At 32.9% G+C, this 22,919-nt stretch overlaps 1 protein-coding gene across 1 annotated transcript in view; it reads left to right on the top strand.

The window, feature by feature from the left end:
* The window catches only part of PSMD14 (proteasome 26S subunit, non-ATPase 14), a 103,152-nt gene that overhangs the window by 44,567 nt on the left and 35,666 nt on the right, over window positions 1–22,919 (top strand). Inside the window, exons 4-7 of the mRNA XM_005676052.2 lie at window positions 14,799–14,870; window positions 15,098–15,217; window positions 17,223–17,293; window positions 18,271–18,421. Of these exons, the coding sequence (XP_005676109.1) occupies window positions 14,799–14,870; window positions 15,098–15,217; window positions 17,223–17,293; window positions 18,271–18,421 (414 nt within the window). The remainder of the gene's footprint in view (window positions 1–14,798; window positions 14,871–15,097; window positions 15,218–17,222; window positions 17,294–18,270; window positions 18,422–22,919) is intronic.

The following is a 22,919-nucleotide window of genomic DNA, read 5'->3' on the forward strand; positions in this document are numbered from 1 at the left end:
TCAAACCATTAAGTTGCCTACTATTATCTCAACCCTTGCTGATCAAGTTTTTAGTTAAGTGTATTGTTGGTTAAGAGTTACTTGAGAGCTCCACTGTAGAACAGTAGATGAAATTATGTCTCTTTTTCATGCTGGTAATTTTTTATTGATTTATCACAAGTCATAGTTTAGGCATTATAGATTTACTAGTGTTTAGTTCTTATTCTGATAATATTTTTATTGAGGAAAATACCTCCAAGATTGTTCAGTGGTGAAAGATGTAGCATATGTGTGTTAATTTTTTAATCATAATATTTAGAATATTATTTATGTAATTGAGTTTTAAATGGCTATAATGCTTATTATATGGGAATATTAGTATTTATGCATATGGCATTTCAAAAGCAATGCATCATTATTTTAACATTCCTATTCTTATTCTTCTTTCCTTCTTTTTGTCTTTTTTTTTTTTTTTTTTTAAAGAATTAATGTGCCATCTGGAAACCTCTGAGATCATGCCATAAAAGGAATTTTGGCTTTTTGGCAACCAGTCATCAGGATATGCTTTGACTCTGCACCTTATCAGAATATTGAAACTTAATTAGAAAGGTGTTTAACTTATATCTGTTTCAAAACATTTTCATAATGGAGATTCTTGTATGAACACTGTGGAAATTAAAAAATTATTACTACTCTGTCCCAAGTTATTATTATGAGATAGCCCATGTATCTTAAACAGAATTGTAAATCAAAGCCCTATGTGACTAAATGGTTCTGAGCTAATTTTAAACGCTATATCCTGTATCTTTTTTCAGTGTTAAAATAAGCAAATATGTTTAGTTTATATGTTTTTCAGAGAGGAGCGTTGCAATATTACAATGCAATTAACTTGCTCTGTTCTTCTCTTCTGAATAATGTAGACATTGGAACTGTTAGCCAAAGGACCTTTTTTTGGAACATTTTTTTTTAACTCTAAAAAGTAACAAGTTTTTAAAATTAATTGAGAGAAAACAGCTGAAAGCATGCATTGAAAGGGTTAAGTCGACATGAAAGAATTCATTTCCACTTTAATGACCTAGCCTTGCTGGGTTAGGACTATGGGGAACATGCTTCTGACTTGTACTCCTATTGCCAATTAACACCTCCTATAACAGGTTGCCTCAGCTAGTCATTGAAGCTCAGGCAGTAGAAATAGTTTACATGCAGCTTGTTTTTCACACTAGTTGTTTAATACTCACAAAATTAAAGTATTAAAAGGTTCTTTCTTACCTTGCTCGGTAAGAGATAAACAGTACAGTGGTAGTTATTTGTATATGTTTAAATTTTCTTCATTTCTGTTCAGGTACCCCCTGCCTAGGGTTTTTAACTGAGGAAACTGAAGATGGTGGTTTCATCAAATTTTTAAATTTTTGATGGAATTTGTGAAGGGCTGTATTGCAATGCCAGAAAATAAGAATTATTTCCTGTCAGCTATTTAATATATGCTTAGGTTTTATTTTATTTTTTAGAATAGTCACCTTCATTTGTTAAAAAATGTTTTTGTTGTTGTTGAAAAACGTTTTAACAGACTTCAAAGATAATTCTATAATGCAGGACCAAATATATACTTTAAAATACCCATTATAAAAATAAATAAATCCATATAATATTTTAATCCTAAAACAGCTTTTAAATAAGTCTAGAAATGTTTTACATCATTGCCCAAGGTAACTTATATTTTTAGATGTTTTTGGACTGTTGCAATTCAGTGATGTTACTTATTTTACATTTCTTTTTAAGTGACACTTTGGTTCATGTTTAATCAGCAGGTATTTTAATAACATTATAGAATTGGCTAAATAATTGATACCAGTTCACACTAAGAGAAAGGTGGAGTAATATAACTAAGAGTGTTAACAAATTTGTTAAAAGGCCTGAGTAGGTAACACTTTGAAGTGTTAGTTTTTATCCTGTTATAATGGTAAATGCCTATTTTTTTTTTAAGCACTTAGTCAACAAGGGCTGCCCAAGGAAAAGTCATGGCTTTTTATGCTGGATCAGATTTTAACCTTCTAATGAGGGCAGGTGGGAAAGTCCCGCAAAAACAACTCATGTTTCTTTTAATTTAACCACATTTAAAATTTGTGGACCTGGATGACGGTTTGTTTTACTAAATGTACCATATCAAAACAGATCAAAATGTAACATTAAAATTCAGTTGTACAGAGTTTGATGCCCTTGTGGAGTTCCTGATAGGTATTATATCACTGGTCAGGTAGATCTTCATGTATGTATAAAAGGTCAGTCACACTATTTGTGCCTGTGGCTTACCTGTTTTACCTTGCAATTCTGTTAGATAGCTGACTTATACTCTTAGTCAGTTTAAAGGTGTGAATTCACCCTACCTCATTCTAAACAAACTTAACTTTAAGAAGTCAGGTGGGATGAGGAGGAAGATGGGAGGAAGGTTCAGGAGGGAGGGAACATGGGTGTTCCTACGGCTGATTCTTGTTGATGTATGACAGAAAACCACAAAATTCTGTAAAGCAAATGTCCTTCAATTAAAAAAATGAAGTGGCAAAAAAAGAGTCAGGCTTACTTAAAGTGATTTTAATGTTGTGCCTGTAGGATTTGAGTATTATGGATTTATACAGCAAAAGCAATTATTCCAATTTCTTATTTGTATGATTGAAAGTGAAAGTCACTGTCACGTCTGACTGTTTGCAACCCCATGGACTATACAGTCCGTAGAATTCTCCAGGCCAGAATACTGCAACGGGTAGCCTTTCCCTTCTCCAGGGGATCTTCCCAACCCAGGGATTGAACCTAGGTCTCCTGCATTGCAGGTGGATTCTTTAAACCAGCTGAGCCACAAGGGAAGCCCTATTTGTATGAGGGGTATGTGCGTTTTAGTTCCATGTCTTTTTATAGCAGTATGTAACTAAATCATTCTCTAGTTTTTTTCCGATTTTCAAATTGTTAGCATCCATTTAAGTTTTAACAATAGACTATAAGGTTGTAGAATATTCAGATATTTCTTATTTTGCTTATCTGTTGTGAATTATGTATGTATTTGTTGTGTGAAGTACAGACCAATTTAGTTTTTTTCTTTTGCTTTATACCACTTTAGTTTTTAAAATGCCTTTAGTAATTCTAATAGTTGTTTTTTAAAGCATCTTGAAGTTTGTTATATCATATTCAATCTTTAAAAAATAACGACTTTCTGTACTTATTATGGTGGTTAGAAAGTTGTTATAAGATCAACAGAGTAAAATAGTTCACATACCATCTAAGTTGGCAGTTTTAGAGTTATGCTATTGATTAAGCACCAGAAAGAAACATTTTCTTCATTGTTTATTTTTGTAATAATAATATCCTAAGCCAATTTTTGAAATTCAAAAAATATTGGGGCCAAGATTTTCATTTGATTTATATCATTGTATCATTTATATCATTTAACATTTTTTTACTTTAGCCAGCATTTTGCCTAATTCTTTATAAACATAATAAATTCTCAGTAAAGTGAAAGATAATTGAAGTAATTTAAATTCTATACATTTATTCAGATATTTTTCATCCTTTGAATGGAAGATACATAATTTGTCATTATATGCGGTCACTATGATGTTCAGTTGAACGTAAACATAGGCTAACAGGTGATTTAAATCTAACATTAAAGTTTGTATCAGTTTCTGATTGTGAAATCTTTTGTTTCTGACTAAAGTTATAGGGTTGTAAATTCGAGACAGGAGGATAGGGGTAAAAGGACTCGGAAACTTTCTGTGGTTGAGGAATGAAAACCATCCTATGTCTCTTTTCCTGGATGGCACTTCCCAATCCCAGAAGTCCCTCTTTGTCCATTACCACTTCATGTGTATTTCTCCTCTTTGAATCCCTGAACTCACACTGTTTTTTCCTTCAATTATTTAATGCTTGAAATAGAGCTATACCTGGATATCTCTATTTGCCTAGGGTATAGCCATCTAGCACCTCAAGTATCTTGAAAACTTACTTGATATCTCTACTTCTGTAAGAATTGGAGTCCTATTTTGTTGAGTATATTTACTCACTTCTTTAAAATATATTAAAGTAATACTCAAGTAATTTTGTAGGCATATATATTAATAAGGTGATATTACCTTGAATAAGGTAGTATGTTTATGAACTGTGCTTGCTTTATTATTTTTCTACCATTTGTGTAAGGGTTGGTTGCTCAGTTGCGTCTGGTTCTTTGCAACCCCATGGACTGTAGCCCACCAGGCTCCTCTGCCCATGGAGTTTTCCAGGCCAGAATACTGGAGTGGGTTGCCATTTCCTTCTATAGGGGATCTTCTTGATCAGGGCTTGAACCTGGGTCTCTTGCATTGCAGGCAGATTCATTACCATCTGAGCCACCAGGGAAGCCCTTTGTAATGCTGTGATTAAAAAAACAGCCCTAAATGTTATGTGTGACTTGTTTCTTACAATATGTTTTAATAAAAAGGCATATTTTTGTTTTCATGGTAGTGTACATACTGTGTTATAAGTAAATTCAGTAGTGCCTTTTGCTCTGCTAAGCCCCCTGTGTCCATCTAGATTTCAGTAAATAAAGGGGAGCCCAGAGATGTTCCCTGTTCTCAGTGGGCATACTAACTTTCAGGTAGAAAGAACATCTATTTATTCTCAAGACTTGTTTCTGTTTTCTTTAATAAGAAATGGCTCCAGGTGGCAGAGTATTCTAAAATTGTAAACAAAGGAAAAGAACTAAGCCTCCAGAATAAGTAGATTTGGCCATCTGAAAATGGGATGCTGTGCTATAGTGGAAAGAACACATTGCTAGAAGTCAAAAATTGCATTTTATTTCTGATAATCTCTGCCAATGTGTGTTTAATCTGTCTTTCCAACTACAATATAAGCTTCTTGAAGCTTTAGTGCTAGACCCATGGTAAATACTTAAATATTATTTGGAACCTGAGCTTGACCTCTGCCTCACATTTGAGAAAATGAGAAATTGTTTCACAGCCTGAAAAGGAAAGTCCAGATTTTCTCTGAGAGGACCATGTGGACCATGGAATGAATTGGAAAACTTCAGGTTAAACAAAGATAAACAGATTTTTTTCCACTCCAGGATTTTTCTTAGACATGAATTTGAGGGGTAGAGTGGATAGTCATGATATCCTAGACTTATGTAACTAGGAATGAACTATTATGGATGATATTTTCTTGAAACTGTTTTCCCAAAAATGAATATTTAAAATTATATCTCTGTCATACTGCAGAATAACAAAGAATTGATAAAACTTGGTGATGTATTGACTATAAAGACCGAAGGAGAGTCAGTGAAAATTTTGCCTAGGTTTCTAGTTTGAGACTTAAGATTAAAATAAGTTGGGAAGGTTAGTTTGTAGAGAAACAATTATAAGTTTGATTTTTGAAGGTGTTGAATTTGAGATGGCTCCCTTGGGAAACAATATGATAATTGGTAGTATACTAAGTTAGAAACAAACCCCCAAAATATTTAATTAGTCATCAAATATTTGAACCCCTTTGTAACATTTTCCCCACTTGAATCAATTATGTTTGAATAACTGCAATTACAGGGAACTCATTAACTGGAACTCTTTAGATAGTTTGGACCAGTAGAAGCTTTTTCTTATATGGAGCCCAAATTCAGTCTCCCCATAAGCTTCATTCCGTTTACCTGTAGTTCTACAAACTATGTGGTCTAAGTCAGTGGTTCTCAAGTTTTAGCAGGCATCAGAATCACCTGGAGGGCTTTCTAAAAACCAAGATTTCTGGACTTTCCTCCCAGAATTTCTGATTCAGTAGGAATGTGCATTTATAACAAATTACCAGGTGGTGCTGATGTATCTGATTTAGGGACTGCACTTTAAGAGCTGTTAGTCTGAACTTTGTCTAACAACTCTTCATATCTTTGAAGATAGCTGTTTTGTATCTTCTCTTTTCCAAGCTTTATTAAGTTCTTTTGGATATTTCCTATATATTATGATATTAAGTCACTTTTCCATATTGGTAGCACAGATTCTGAGAGTGAAGAACTCTGAAGTGGAATCCCTTACATATAGTCAAAGCCAGTCAAAAAAAGACCTCATCCTTCAGTGTTCTTAAGTACTTTGCATTGTTAAATGTAGAAGCTTGAGTGATTGCTTGTAATTTACCTCTGTTATCCTGAGCCACCAGGATGGGACAGAACTCTGCCTCCAGTGAATGTACTGAACAGCCATACTCCTTTGTATTAGTTCCTTCAATATTGTAAGTTAAAAATATTCATTCAATATAGCAGCAGGCTAGGGTAGTTTTAACTTAAGGTAATATTGATAATTAAGATGGCTAGAGTCATCTGAGATCACAGAGAAAGGAGTTTTAAACAGTATTTTTAAATTATTGGTTATTATTTTGTTCTTAGGTTTATCTGCATTATTGAAAGGTTTATCATGAATATTCTGGTTCATGCCAACGTCTCTGTTTATTTACTTAAATAATTTCTAGTAGTGCAAAAGCAGGTTAAAAAGTTGTGCAGTTGTAAGGCTCTTGAGAATTGATGCTTTTGAACTGTGGTGTTGGAGAAGACTCTTGAGGGTCCCTTGGATTGCAAGGAGATCCATTCTGAAGGAGATCAGCCCTGGGATTTCTTTGGAAGGAACGATGCTAAAGTGGAAACTCCAGTACTTTGGCCACCTCATGCGAAGAGTTGACTCACTGGAAAAGACTCTGATGCTGGGAGGGATTGGGGGCAGCAGGAGAAGGGGACGACCGAGGATGAGATGGCTGGATGGCATCATGGACTCGATGGACATGAGTCTGAGTGAACTCCGGGAGTTGGTGATGGACAGGGAGGCCTGGCGTGCTGCGATTCATGGGGTCGCAAAGAGTCGGACACGACTGAGCAACTGAACTGAACTGAACTGAAGGCTCTTGATGTACGTTGCTCAGTTGCTTTTCCGATAGATTGTACTAATTCACTTTCCCACCAATAGTGCTGAGAGTGTGTCTTTTATCATACCTGCTCCAAAATTGGGCATTGTAAAGCTTGTTTGATAGGAACAACAGGAACAACAATGTCTTAATGTGTTAATTGGCATTTCTTAATTAAAGGAGGTCAACTAGTGAGGTTGAACATTTTTCATATTTATTTCACTATTTCTTATGTAATTAGTTGCTTTATATTCTTTGCCCAATTTTCCGGCAAGATTTTAGTATTTTGTTAACTTGGGTATTGACTTGTTATAAATGTGGCAACTATTTTTTCAAGGTTTTTTCTTTTTTAGTGGAGGCATACCTCATTTTACCTAGTTTCACTTTATTGTCCTTTGCAGATAATTTTTTTTTCCCACAAATTGAGCATTTGTGGTAACCCTTCATTGAGAACGTCTATTGTGCTGTTTTTCTAACAGCATTTATTTACTTCGTTTCTCTGTGTCATGTTCAGGTAGTTCTCAATATTTCAAACCCTCCACCAGCAAAAAGATTATGATTCACTGAAGCCTGAGATGATGGTTAACATTTTTTAGCAATAAAGTATTTTAAAATTAAAGTATGTACATTTTTTTAAACACAGTGCTATTGCACACTTAACAGACTACAGTATAGTATAAACATAACTTTTATATGTACTTGAAAACCAGAATATTTATATGGCTTGAATTATTGTAACATTTACTTTATTGGAGTGGTCTTGAATTGAACTCACAGTGCTTCCAATGTATGCGTATATTCAGCAATTTTATGTTATATTGTCAGTTTTATATTGTTTTATTTGTTCAGTTGAGTTTGTACCCAGAATGTGTTTCCTTGCCTAGCTCTAATTAATTAACTGGTTTAAACTAAAATATCCATCAATAAACATTAATTTTCCATACTCTTCTTCCTGTAGCCCCTAACAGCCATCATTATGTTGTCTGTCTTTATGATTTTGACTGCTCTGTGTAAGTACTTCATCATGGAAGTAGAATCATATAGTCCTTGTCATTTTTGATTGGCTTATTTCACTTAAAATAACTTCTTCAAAGTTCACCCATATTGTAGCATATTGCAGAATTTCTTTTTAAAGACTGAGTAATATTCCACCATGTGTGTATATACCACATTTTGCTTATCCATTCATTCATTGGTGGACATTTGGCTAGCTTCCGCTCTTTAGCTCTTGTGAATAATGTTGCTGTGAGCACTGGTGTACAGACATCTTTTTGAGAACCTGCCTTCATTTTTGGCATGTTATATAGCCAGATACAGAATTACCAGATCTTGCAGTATTCTGCTTTTAATTTTTGAGAAACTACCGTGCTGTTTTTCACAGTTGCTGTCCTATTTTGTATTCCCACCAACGGTCGCAAGGTTTTCTGTTTATTCACATTCTCACCAGTACTTGTTTTCTGGTTTTTTTCGTGTGTTTTGTTAGTAGCCATACTAATAGGTGGTATTTCATATATATCTTCTTTGGAGATATATCTGTTCAAGTTCTTTGCCCATTTTTAATCAGGTTTTTTGTTGTTTCAGGAGTTCTCTTTGTATTTTGGATATATAATTTACAGTTATTGTTTTGGCATCCTTGGCATTCTTGTTAAAAATCATTTGACTGTATACACCAGGGTTTATTTTTTTCTCTCTGTTCAGTTCCACTGGTTTTTATGTCTGTCCCTATGTGTAGTACTGTATTTTTTTTTTTTTTACTGTCTTTGTAGTAATTTTGAAATCAGAAAGTGTGAGTCTATTAATTTTGTTTTCTTTTGAAGATTGTTTGGCTCTTCAGGGTCCCTTGAGATTTCATATGATTTTAGAATAGGTATTCTGTTTCTGCAAAATTTTTCATTGAAATTTTGACAGATTGCTTTGAATCTGTAGATCACTTTGAGTAGTCTTGACATTTTAACAATATTAAATTTTCCAGTCCATGAACATGGGATGTGTTTCCATTTATTTATATCTTCTCTAATTTCTTGCAGTAGTATATGTGGTTTTCATTGTACAAGTCTTTCATTTCCTTGGTTAACTTAATTCCTAAGTATCTCATTCTTTTTTATGACATTGTAAATGAAATTATTTTTGTAATTTATTTTTCAGATTGTTCATTATTTGTTAATGAAATGCAGTGTTTTTTAGTGTTGACTTTGTATCCTGCTACTTTACTGAATTTACCTATTAGATCTAATATCCTTTTCATGGAGACTTCAGGGGTTTTTTGGTGGAGTTTTCAGGGAATGGCAGCTCAACTCAAGTATTCTTGCCTGAAGAATTCCATGGACAGAGAAGCCTGCTGGCTCCATGGGGTGGCAAAGAGTCAGAAATGACTGAGTAACTAACATACTTGCAGGATTTTCTATGTATAAGATTATATTATCTCAAATAGATAATTTTAGTTTTTCCTTTCTAGTTTGCTTGCCTTTTACTTTTTTTTTTCTTGCCTAATTGCTCTCACTAGAACTTCCAGTACTACGTTAAGTGGTGGTGGTGGTTTAGTTGCTAAGTCATGTCCAACTCTTACAGCCCCATGGACTATATGTAGCCCATCAGGTTCCTCTGTCCATGGGATTTCCCAGGCAAGCATACAGGAGTGGGCTGTCATTCCATTCTCCAGGGGATCTTCCTGACACAGGGATCAAACCCATGTCTCCTTCATTGCAGGCCAACTCTTTACTGATGGAGCCACCAGTGAAGCAAGGGTGAAAGCAGGCATCTTTGCCTTGTTCCTCATCTTGGAGGAACAGTTTTCAATTTTTCACTAACATGGGACATTATGTTCACTGTGGATTTTTCACCTATGACTTTTATTGTGTTGAGGTAGTTTTCTTCTGTACCTAGTTTGTCAAGTGTTTTTATCATGAAAGAGTGTTGAATTTTGTCAGCTGCTTTTTCAGCATAGAAATGATCATTTATCCCCCCCCTTCATTTGCTTAATGTGGTATATTACATTGGCCAGTTTCTGTTTGTTGAACCATCCCTGCATTGCACGTTTTAATCCCACTCAGTTATGTATATAGATAGTCTTTTGAATATGCTCCTGTGTTCTGTTAGTATTTTGTTAAGGATGTTTTCACTGATGTTTATAAGAGATACTGGTCTGTCTGTAGTTTTATTATCTTGTAGTGGTTTTGTCTGGTTTTGGTATTGGAGTAGTGTTGACCTCACAGAATGAATTAGGAAGTGTTCCCTTAACCACTATTTTTATCATGGTTTTGGTTATGATTGGATTTGTTTTTAAATGCTAATCAGTTCTCTGGGTAGTAGTAATGTGATATGGAGAAAGAAATTTAATGTGAAATGTTATCCATATTGGACAGTTTAAAAAAAGAGATAAAATAGACTGATTCTGTGGGGATAACATTGAAATGAAACTTTGTGGAACAATATAATAGTCCATCTAGTTTCAAGACAGGTAACCTGAATTTATTAATACCACTGGAACTTTCATAAAAATAAGCTCTAAAATCAGCTTCAGAGCTAAATATTTTATTAATGAGCTTGTCCAAATTTAAATTTTAAGACATACATAATTTAGTATACATACATTTTATTAGAACATAGAAAATGGGAAGTTGTAAACTTTCCAAACATTTAATAAATTGAGTAGAGTGATATCAAAACCTGATAAATTTAACAGAAAAAATAAAATGCCTGGTCAGTCTAACTTATGTAAAAATAATATACTTATATATAAAATAATATAAATAAATATATTTTAAAGTGTTAACATAATAATAAATCAAACTTGAACAATTTATCCTGGAAATATAAAGGTGATTTACTACTAGGAAATCTAATGATGTAATTCATCCCTGAAGAAAAGCAAGGTGGGTAAAACACAGTGGCCATTGTGGCTTGTTTTATAAAAAGAAACATATACATGAATTTCCATTTTAAATCACACATGAGAGACTTTTACAAGAGACTTTACTTCATTTATATTTTTTCATTACCAATATATTTGGTCTTAATTTAGGTTGTTTGCTATTTTTGTTTTGTTCCCTTCTTGGTACTCTGATTTTTATTGTCAGTTTGTCTTAGCTTTTTCTTCTCCAGTGGTTTGGTAAGGTCTATAATCAACTTCAGTGGTTATCATCGTTATTTTAAAGTTGTTCAAAAGACTGTTAAATCCATATTTATATACTAGTCTGCTGCTGCTGCTGCTAAGTTGCCTCAGTCGTGTCCGACTCTGTGTGACCCCATAGACGGCAGCCCCCTAGGCTCCCCCGTCCCTGGGATTCTCCAGGCAAGAACACTGGAGTGGGTTGCCATTTCCTTCTCCAATGCATGAAAGTGAAAAGTGAAAGTGAAGTCGCTCAGTCGTGTCCGACTCTTAGCAACCCCATGGACTGCAGCCTACCAGGCTTCTCCATCCATGGGATTTTTCCAGGCAAAAGTACTGGAGTGGGGTGCCATTGCCTTCTCCGATATACTAGTCTAAGTCAACACAAATCTCTTTTTTCCCCTTCTGTATGTCAGATAAAGTTTTGTATACTTTATTTCTCTCCATTGCTCTATATAGTTATTGGGCAATATCTGTAGTTTTGAACCCTGGTTATTTATATTATTTAGATCTGTCTCTGTTTTTAACTGTCTTTCACTAGTCTTAACAGATTGTTTTATATAATGGCTTTTCCATTTTTCACTTTCTAATTTTGATTTGTGGGGTCTCAACTGGATCATTTTCAAGAAGTTCTTTGAAGGAAGATTACTGGAATCATTTTCTGAGTCCTTGTATATTTAGTAATATATTTGTAGGCTTTCAGACTGGTTTTTTTTTGACCAAGTATAATGTATTTGACTTCACAGGGTTTCTCTCTTAAAAGTCTGAAACTATGCCATTTAATGTTGCAAAGAAATCCAAAGTCAACCTGAGTTGCATTTTTTTCTTCAGGTTATTGAGTTTTCCTATTTATATGGTTTTAGAAATTATGCTTTATCTATGTAGTTAAGATTTACCTAAAATTTTACAAACACTTTTCTTCATTTTTTATTGCCATTGACATCTAGTAGTACAAAAGTTGAGGGTTTTTTTTAATTCAAGAAATTTTTCTTTTGCTTTGTCTTAATTGATGCTTTCCATTTCTTATTTTCTCCTTAAGGTCAACTGTATTTCATAGCTTGTGTCTCCTTACTTTCTCTTTAAGTATCATTATTTTTCTGATAGTTTTCATCTCTAACTTTTTACTCTACATTCTAAGACATTTTGTAAAGTTTGTATTAAATGTGTGATAGTGTTATTTGTATCCTTGTTTCCTCCAGTGTAATTTTAATTCTGCATTATTTTTCATGCTTTAACCTTGGTCTGTCCTACAATATTTTATTCCAAAGATAAGAAATCATGTTGTAATCTACCGATGCTAAACAGTTTTCTAGAAATTTGTTTATGATTCCTACTTTTAAATGACTTTCCTCTCCTTAAATTGTCTGAATTGTATTCCTCATGAGTATTTGCTGAAAGGCAATGTAGGTAAGTTGTCCATAGCTCCACATTTTTCTCATCTCAGGTCATCTTTGACCTACAGCTGTACTGGCTCTTACATAATTGTCTTAGCTTAGTTTCCAGAGTTCTTAATGGGGTTTTCTTCACCTTCATTTCCTGGTTGTGTGCTATTCCGAACAAGTGAGCATAACGATAGAAAAATGATAGCAGATACTCTCTGCCACTGGAGGTCCTTAACACATCTGTTACATAGGCAGTGTCTTGCCAAATTGTTTTGGGGGCAATTTATTCTAACTAGAGCAAGAAACAGAATAGCAGTGGAGGGGACAGTAGAAAATATCACTGGCTGCAGTCTCAAAACACAACACCTGTACAATAGAGAAACCAGCTGCGTGGTTTTCGGTTAGTATGTTTCTGAATCAGAAGACCATAGAGAGAAGCTAAGGATCTTTACGTGTACTTCATATGGCTTGTTCTCACGCCCAGGGTAACTCTTGGGTATTTTTCCTTTCTGTTCTTTTGACTTGGTACTACCTTAATTTGTTCATTCTTTGGTTTTTTTCCCAACCATTTCTTACTGAGTTCCATGTGCCAGGCACTTCTCTAGGTACTGGATATTATATACTGTTGAACAGAACAGTGTTCTTTCATTAACAGTAGAAATAGTTTCTGAATTTTGTTGGCAATGCATTTTGGTGATGATGTGATGTTTTATTTCCCTATTTTTCTTTTTCTTAGTAAGTATTTTCTGGCAAATTGAGAAAGGCTATATTAATAACTATAACCTAAATACCAGTTTAAATTCTTTTGCTGTGAGCATTTTTTTAAGTTGCTCTGAATCAGAAAATAATTTTTATAAATATAATGTTCATTATCCTGACCTTAAAGTATTATTTCTCCCAAAACTTCTTATGATGACTAATTTACTACTATCTTCTCTTTTTTCTTAAACTTTCTTAACTTTCTTAAATGAATAAAATGGTCATATCAATAAAATTATCATGTTTTATATGATGACCTCAACAAATGTTTTGGCATTATAGCACTTTAGTTTACCTTAGAGTTTTCATAACTATTTGAAAGGCAAGCAGTAAAGCTGCATTAGGTGATAATAGATTGAAGAATTTGGTATTTTTAAAAATGTATTTATTTTTAAACATAATATTTGAAAGATTTTATTTTTCTCACCACTTTGGATATAAACAAATAGAGGTAATTTTTGTATGTGTTGCTTATATTTAGAGAAAACTTATTCTGGAACTTTTTATACTCAGTGCTTCCAGTAAATATTGCTAGCTTTTAAACAAAACAAAACAGAAAATCACAGAATTTGGCATATAAATAGACAAGAAGAAGCATAAAGTACACAGAGACCTATAAGTGTGAAATGTAATGAGTAAAGCAGTTGTTTAATTTTAGTAATCAAGTCCATAAAAGCAAGTTAAAGCACTGACTTATAGTTTAGATAACTAACATATTCATTATATAATTTATAAGTTATTATTAAGGAAAGGGGACTTTAAGCAAAACAGGACCTGGCAGTTAAAAGTACATGTCATTTTATTTTCCCAGAATCCTCAGTATTAAAAAAACAAGCTTTCTATATGCACTAATTGGGTCAGAATTAATTTTATAAGACTGTAGTCATATTGAGGGTAAGAACTGTATGTAAATTACTTTGAGCAGCAGAATGTTATAGTAAAAAGAAGATTTGGTGCTTTTGATGAAGAAGACAATCTTTATGGAGAAACATAATATCTTCTTAGGCTGTAGTAAGATTAATAGTAATGTTTTCTTTAAAGGCAGTTGTTAGGACTTGGAATTCTTTTCCATTGGCTACACCAGTCTCAGCCAGTTTGCTCACATCTGGGCCACTTGTGTGAAATTTGATGTTGTGTAGGGGAAGGGAACAACTTCAGGTGAAGCGCAGAGCATGTTGTTTTCACAGCTCTTTCACCTAGGGATTAGAAGTCTTCTCCGCCCCCACTACTTCATCCCCATACTGAAGTATCGGCAGAGATCCCAAAGCCCCAATCTACATGCTGTCTTTAGCTGAAAATCATGCTCACAGAATTTATTGTTTGTGTTGCTTCTTCAGTTAATCATGCTAGTCCAACAGTAGTTTACGTTCACATTGAGGTAAGAGACATAGCTAATTGGTGCATTGTTATCTATTTTGTAGTGGGGGTGAGCTAGCATTGCGAAAAGATTCATGCATTACATCCATTGGAAACTTGCCTGAATGCTAAGTTTGATATTTTCTACAGGTTTGATATTTACAAGCTTGTTTTGATTGTTTATGTTGTAGCTGAATAAAAGGATACTTAACATGTTTTCTCTAAAGTCTGTAAAAATAATCATGTTTAAATAATGTGGGACTTTAATTTTGAACTCATAACTTCTCTGTGTTTATAATGATTTCTCTGCTTGTTTCTAGGGGCCACCTACAGATGCTCCTGCAGTGGACACAGCAGAACAAGTCTATATCTCTTCCCTGGCACTGTTAAAAGTAAGTGTTGAGTGGAGTTACTGGTTTTACTGAGCTCTGCTGCTTTCTCTGTATCTTTTACATTGAGATATTTTTCATGTTAACCCTCTCATACATAAACTTCTTTTAGGTGCATGTATAAAATAGAATGGTTGTATTTTCACTGAAATACAATTAGGTTATTAATTAAAAGGAGGGGTGTTTGAAGATCTCAAGGGCTTTGTGTCTGTGTATCGTCCTCTTTACAGATGTTAAAACATGGTCGAGCTGGAGTTCCAATGGAAGTTATGGGTCTTATGCTTGGAGAATTTGTGGATGATTACACCGTCAGAGTGATTGATGTGTTTGCTATGCCACAATCAGGAACAGTGAGTACTTTTATGGTTGCCTGCTGCAAGTAAATGTGTTTCTTTTTTCTTTTCCTATGCAAAATAACTCTTATCATATTGTTATTTTCTTGATAGAAAAATTGATTATAAAAGATTAATAACAATAATTTTAGACTGTATTGAGTTAAATCTTTTAGATGAATTATGAATTCCCTATAGGTCTATAGACTGATGCTAATATTTAATCCCTTTACTTGTTCTTTCAGCTGTAACTAGCATAGTATACTGGATTTATGTTAGTTATTTTAATACAGTAGGATATTAGTTTGAATACTTGGTTCAAAAGATTTCAGAGACTCAATTAAAGTTTTAATTCATGTACATTGTCTAGTCCTCATGTTTTGTTTTTATTGTTTTGAAATAGCACCCATTTAAAAATGTTCTATATATGGTGATAAATGACTTAAGCTTTTCCTATTCAAAATGTTAAGTTTAAAAAAAACAGAAACCATGACAGACTTTAGTTCTTTTTGCCTGGGTGTGGTAATTTGTCATAGACTAACATACTGCATACTGATTGTGAAAGTCCTCTACCCATCTACCCATGGGAGTTTTTTTCTTGTGTTTTTTTTTTTTTTTTCCTGTTTTGTTTAATGCATTGGGCTTATAGACAGGTGTGTATTTAGATTTTTAAAAACTGGCCAAAACCAATAACCATTTACTGACCTTCCAAAAAATAACACACATATTCTTCTCATCCATTTGCCTAAGAAAATATGTACATTTATCTGATGAATGTCCTTATGTCTATATCTGTTATAGTAAAAGGTTCTTAAGTTTTAATATCCTTTATTTTCTTGTAAATGTTTGTTTGATCATATAAAATAGAATATTTGATCTCTGTGTTCACTCTGTGTAGTAGAATTGGAAAGTTTCTCTTCTAGCCCAAGAGTTAGCAAACTTTTTCTGTAAAGACATATGTCTCTGTCTCATATTCTTGTTTTTTTTTTTTAAACCACCCTTTAAAAATGTAAAAAAACATTCTTAGCCTGTAGGCAGCAGATTGCATACCCCTGTTCTTGAGGATGCACTCTCAATTAGAATTCAAAATACTGTTTGTTTTGGTGGGAAGAAGTGCTTATGTTAACTGGTTTGTTTAAGTAGATTAGACTTAAATTCCTGATGTTAGAGGGAAGCCTTGAGGGAGCTATAATGGCAGTAATCTATCACTAGAGAGATGATATGAATGCCTTTAATTCTTACATGTCCTAAAATTTTCTTTTGATTGAACTAGCAAAATAATGGAGCATTTAAAAGACTTGGTTACAGATTGTCTCATGTGGGAAATTTTTTGAAAATGCTTTTATATTTGAGGTAATATTTCAAATGTGTGTATTTCCTTCCAATTGCCTGATCTACCAAGAAGTCCTAATAAAAGCACCGAACTTCCTCCCCTCCCAGCTCAGCCACCCAAAAAACCAAGCAAAAACAACTCTTTAAATTGTTAAATTATTTTCCTTCCAGGGTCTTTACATACTGAAGAAAAAAAAAAAAGGAAAAGACTTGAACTGTTGGTTATAACAATAGCCAAATAGTCATAGAACTTTGAATGAGATGGAAGAGACTTACTGCCTGTCAGTTATCAGAGGATGATTTTAGGAAGCATGCTTGACTAGATAGATCTAAATAAGAAGTTATTGATTCACTAATATGGTATTTCTTTTGTGGGTGTGTATTTGTGTGTGTACACATTAGTCATGACTGTAAACGCTTATAAAACATCCTAAAAATTACCTTAACTCATTAACAGCAGTTTGGTACTTGGCAATTTTTTGGTACTTGGCAATGTAAAAAGTTTTATTGATATATGGATTATAATTGAATGACATGGGTATCAAATATGGGTATCAAAATCTATTAAATTATTTTGGTATCTGCAAATGTACATAGGTTTCTTGGCAGTAGCTTTTTGTTCATTATCTTATAATACAATTTTTTTTCATTGTTGTAGAAGCTAATCATTTTTATTTTCTTCCTAAACCAGGGCGTCAGTGTGGAGGCAGTTGATCCAGTGTTCCAAGCTAAAATGTTGGATATGTTGAAGCAGACAGGAAGGTGAATATTTCAAGTGATCATATAATGGAATAATGGGAAATATTTTCAGCAATATGTCTCAGAATTTTAGATGTTTATGAATATCATTCTTAGGGGAAAAAAAAACTATGTTGTTAATGTGATAGTGTTACCTATCTAGTGTCTCTTTCCTGTAGAATCAAAGAAATTTGCCAGTCAGAAAAATGCCTCATGTTAAAATTCTCAACCATTACATAGTAAACTTGGACTGTAACTTCCCTCTGTTTAGCATATGGAGTTACTCTCTAGTCACTTATAATTGAAAGAGCTTGTATGTTCCAAAATTCAAGAGTTGCAGCTAAATAAAATTCTGAATATTGAATTATATTTGTAGTCATATCAAGTTTTACAGACAGGGAAAGTAGAATTCAAATATTGTTCAGGTTTTTTACCCCAGATTAAATCTCTCAATAGTTGTCATTCTCTTGCTCAAATTCTTGTACTGTGGAAAAAACTTCAAAATTAATGTTAGCAAAAGGCTCAGCAGCTGGGCAGAACAGTGCAAATTGGTTTTTGACTGAGTTCCTAGTTCTCTTGCTGGTTTAATTGATATTTAATCCTTTCACAACAGTGGATCCTGGTGTCCATTGTTAAAAATGTACTCTGCCTGAAAAATTCAACTCCCAGAGCTAAGGAGTTAAAGAGTAGATATTTACTTGAATGCTGAAAGGGTAAAAACTGGCTCTGAGAAAGTGTGGTAACAAGGTGAAAAACTGAAAGCCTTATCTACCACTGCTAATGTGCATCTCTTAATGATAGCACTCCTTTGTCACACTTATTCATTTCCATGTTTTCTGGGTAATATGGTGTATGATTTCAGTGTTTCTAATGGTGTTTTTTCACACCTGTGTGTTTTTCATCTCTTCTTAATTTATACCCTGTTAGTGTGTTGTTTCTTTTCATATCATAAATGTAATACTTGGTCTATTCTGAACGGCTAAATGCCCTCTTTGTTTCAGGCCTGAGATGGTTGTTGGTTGGTATCACAGTCACCCTGGCTTTGGTTGTTGGCTTTCTGGTGTGGATATCAACACTCAGCAGAGCTTTGAAGCCTTGTCGGAGAGAGCTGTGGCAGTGGTTGTGGATCCCATTCAGAGTGTAAAAGGAAAGGTAGAGTGGATTCTGTCTTTATTAGCATCTCCTGCCACATTCTGTTTACAGATACATTAAATAAAAGTCTATTTTGTTTAAAGCTTTTCTTAATTACACACTGAAACCCTGGTCTCTTTACTTAAAAAAACAACCAAAAAACTTACAAGTCAATAAATGTGTCTTGGTATTATTATTAGCAATTTAACTGTTTAGAGATTTGTTTCTTCTTTAATCAGTCTAATCATACGTTTTTATCTTTAAATAATTTTATTTCATAGATTTAAGAATGTTAAATCATACTGAAAACCTGCTTTTCACAATTTATTAATATTTTCATAAACATTTCTCTACCTTTTATTTTAAAATGGTAAATTTGGGATTGGCACAGTGTTTACCAAATCTAGTTAAATAGCTCCGTTTTGCAGACATTGTACAGGGCATATTCTGGAGTTGTATGTTCCAAATATTTTAGACAATGAAGACTTGTCCCAAACACTTGGTATCAACCGTTTGCATTTTTGGAGTGAGGACAGAGATGAATGATTAGATATGCTAAATGATTCTGAAAAGAGATTAACTTGCAAAGCATATTGGGTTATATTTGTTCTTGTTGAAATCTTTTGTTCTTGTTTAGTTCTTTTTTCCTTCTTTATTTTCTTTTTTCCTTCTTTTTTTTGTTCATTCGTTCTTTTCTCTTTTTTTTTTCCTTCTTTTTCTTTCTTACTAGCCCCATATGCCATTTTCCTATTTCCTGCCTCATGACAGCAGGGAGCAGCTCTATTATCACCTTCACAGAGCTGTCTGCAAATGTGAGAGGCAATTCGATTTTGCTCAACCACAGGGAGAGTGGATTAGAAAAACTACAGAACATACAGAAATTGGCTAGGTGGTTACTGCTTTAAAATACTGCTGAGGTGTCTTGTTTGAGCATGTACTTCCATTGTAGTGTAGAATAATTGTTAAAATAAAATCACAATACATTTATGGAATCCTTTTTATGCAGCTTTTACAAATAATTTTTGGAGCACTTAAAAATAAATATTAGCTTGCTATCTATCAGACCTGGAGTTTGATAGTAATGCAGATTACATTTACATCTGCTCACCAGCTCAAACAAACTAAACATGGCTGTTAAAACATGGAGCCTTTAGCTGTCATGAATTTGAAGTTGAACACTTTTTGACATTATATTACTATGATGAATAAAAATTGAGGTCTTCTGTAAATCATGATACTATTAGATGTGATTTAGCTTTTCAGAGGCAGAAACTAGCCACAATAATAATAATAGAAACTGATACTAGGCAGATCTGAATGGAGAACTTCTGAGGCTTGCTATATACCTATATTTCAATTAATTTACTTTCTTTTTACTAAATGTGTTGTTTTTTTTAACTGATACAGATAAAAGGAATTGAAAATCCTTGAATTTTGTTAGTTTTATGAATTATAGTATGGTATAGTATTTCTTAAGTTTAATTCTCTGATAATTAAGATACCTTTTAAAAAAGTAACCCATAAGTAACTCATTTAAGTAATAATTATTTTAGAAATATAACTATCTGATTAAATTCCCTCCCCACAACTCTTACAAATAATAATTGAAACTTAAATTTAAATATAATTAGAATTCTGTTTTGTAGTTTTAGTGTGACTTTTTATGATACTTAACTCGTGATAGTGGCTAGTTTGTAAAGGAAAAATATAAAGTTAAATACAGTGAAAGAAAGCATTTTCAAAATAGAATGTAAGTAAGTGAATATGTGTTTTGGTTATCGTTTATAGTATTTTAACTGGTAGTTTTAGTTTCCAAACCTAGTTTAGGTATTATATAATAGTGGAGTTTGCAGTGTTTGTTTCTAATTAAGCATGATTCATATTAAAAGAGTGCATTCATTAAAAAATACACTTGTATCACATGACAGTTATAATGTGGTAAAATGTAGTATTTTAAAATATATATCAAAAACTATGGAATTACATGTATCACTGTCTAGTTTTATACATCTTGAAAAATATTTTTGGAAAATTAATATAAGCATCTATCATTGATTCACCTCACTTATTGTACCTAACATATATATTCATGCAATTATATTACCTCAAATAAGGATCTGTCTAGTTCTTTGTCAATAATTTAACCTCATTTATAAGGTACCTGAGTTTGGTTATCATTTATAGTTCTCTCAATGTCTCAAAACTATGAATTAAATTAAGTTTTAGTAAATCCATGGCCAGAGTGTTCTAGTTAAATCATTAAATTTAAGAGTATAAACTTTAAAAAGAAAAGAATAATAGCATAGGACTCGCCCTTCCCAATCTCTGTACATGATTTAGCAAAGCTGTTAAAATGATTAGATCAATAGTTAAAAAATGACAGTCTATGTATAAATGATTTAAGTTGGGTCTCTGTTCTTTTAATACTTCTTTCCTGTATATTTTTATCTTTTCATTTTTGTAAGTCCTAGTCTTATCCCCCTGAATTTGAGTGATTAGATAAAAATGGATTCTTTCTTTGTAATCTCAATCCATAAAGTTTGATTTCCTTTTATTATTTCACTTTTTTCCTTGACTTGACTCTATATGAATTTCTTGCTGTGTGCCAGGTATTGTGGTAATAACTGTATGAACTTAACTCATTTGTTCTTTTTGGTAATTCTGGAAATAGACTCTATTATTCTGTTTGTCAATAAGGGTAAAAAAATTTATAGAGTCAGATCACTTTGTCCCGGATCATCCTAATATGTAATAAGCAGCAGAATAAGAATAAGAATCTAGGTCTATAAAAGTAAAGAACTCAAGCTGTTTACTGACTCTTTAATATGAACAATGCAATTAGAATCACTTGGGAATGGAAAATTAGTAAGTACCAAAGTCATTGCAGGGCCTTTTCTTAACTTACATTGGTAGATGTCATTCTCTTCAGCATAAGTCAGAGGAAGGAACTGTACATTTTCTCAGAGTTCTCAATAGTTCTATGTGCTATTTTTAGTAGATATTATATATTAATTGATATTCTGATATAGTATTTTTCTATTAATTAAAAACAATTTAGGCAGACTCATGTCTGTCAGCTTTTGTGACATCCCTAACCAGCATAAACAATAAAATGTACTATATGATAAATAATCCATATCTCTGTATATTATATAAGCCTATAAGTATTTTAAAATGTTACAGGTGAAAAATCAGTGATAATAACATTTGTAATTTAAATGGAGTGTAAGCTTATAGCAATTACCAGTGAGTTCCTCTCTAAATTTACCAGTGAAATAGCTTTTAGGATTCTCTTTTAGTTTACTTATAATGAAAACACATATGAAAATATTTTAAACTTCAGTTTTCAAGAGGCATGGTGGCAGCCTCTTGCTTAATGTTTTGTTATCCTGTATATTCAGCCCACAACTGGACTCGATCCAGCGATGAATTTAGAAGTAAATTCAGCTTGTAATATGACTATGCTTCTTCATTAGGGCAAAAGAACAGTCACTTTGTACAAAGTCAAAACTAGATTACAACTATTACTACTTTTTTTGAGAACTAATTTTCTTGACAGGATTCTTGTCAGTAAAATGTTCAGATGTTACCTGTTGACTCCAAACAATCTTTGTATCTATTCTCTATTTTGAAAGCATGTAAAAAAAAATCACTGAAACCCCTTTATCCCAAATAAATCTTCACACTGGCTGGACTTTCTTGAAGATTTTTTGTTTTCTTTGATTGGAAATATCCAATGGGCTTCTGAAAATGTGCTGTTTATCTGGTTTCAGATCAACTCATTATCAGATACTTCTTAACTGTACCTGATATGCTTATTTGCTAATGATTTTGGGGTATGAAATAAATAAAAAATGGTCTTAGCCTCTTTGAGAAGTCATACATGTTTAGTGTCACTAGTGAGTCAGGTAACATTCTGCCAATTACATGCTGGTAATCCTACACTGCATACTGATATAATACAAACTAACTATACTATGCAGGTTTGTTTCTGTAACTAAGTATTGAATTAGTTGCTAGTAACAAATAATTCAACCAATACTTACTTAGAAACTTTTATGTGTTGACATGCAATGAAGTAGTACTTGTGTAGCAAACATAGTAAATGCAGATTAAATTAAATGTAGGCAGAAATCAGTGTAAGCTGCACAGAGTAGATGAAGCTTGGACCAAGTTTTAAGGACATTACTTAGAAAAAAGGAGCTTATACTTTATGAGGAAAATGTAGAAATGATACCATTCAAAGTGGTTCTTTTGTTCATTCTTTTTTCACAGGTATATTAGAATATAAAATGAGTTGTTATTGAAGAGTAGAAACAAACGAAGGAGGAAAGAATTAGGGAATGAATAATAGCTTACTTTTTATTTTCAGATATCTAGAAGGTTATGTCTTTTTCAAGGTAAGGGGGGAAATAGTTTACTTATCCAAGAAATTTTCTATTAGTTTTAAGATGGTAGCGATTTTAAACTATTCAGTAATAGGTTTGTTTTAGCACTTTTTTGTTATTAAAAATTGTAT

The sequence above is a fragment of the Capra hircus genome, chromosome 2 (assembly GCF_001704415.2).
Source record: "Capra hircus breed San Clemente chromosome 2, ASM170441v1, whole genome shotgun sequence".
NCBI lineage: Eukaryota > Metazoa > Chordata > Mammalia > Artiodactyla > Bovidae > Capra > Capra hircus.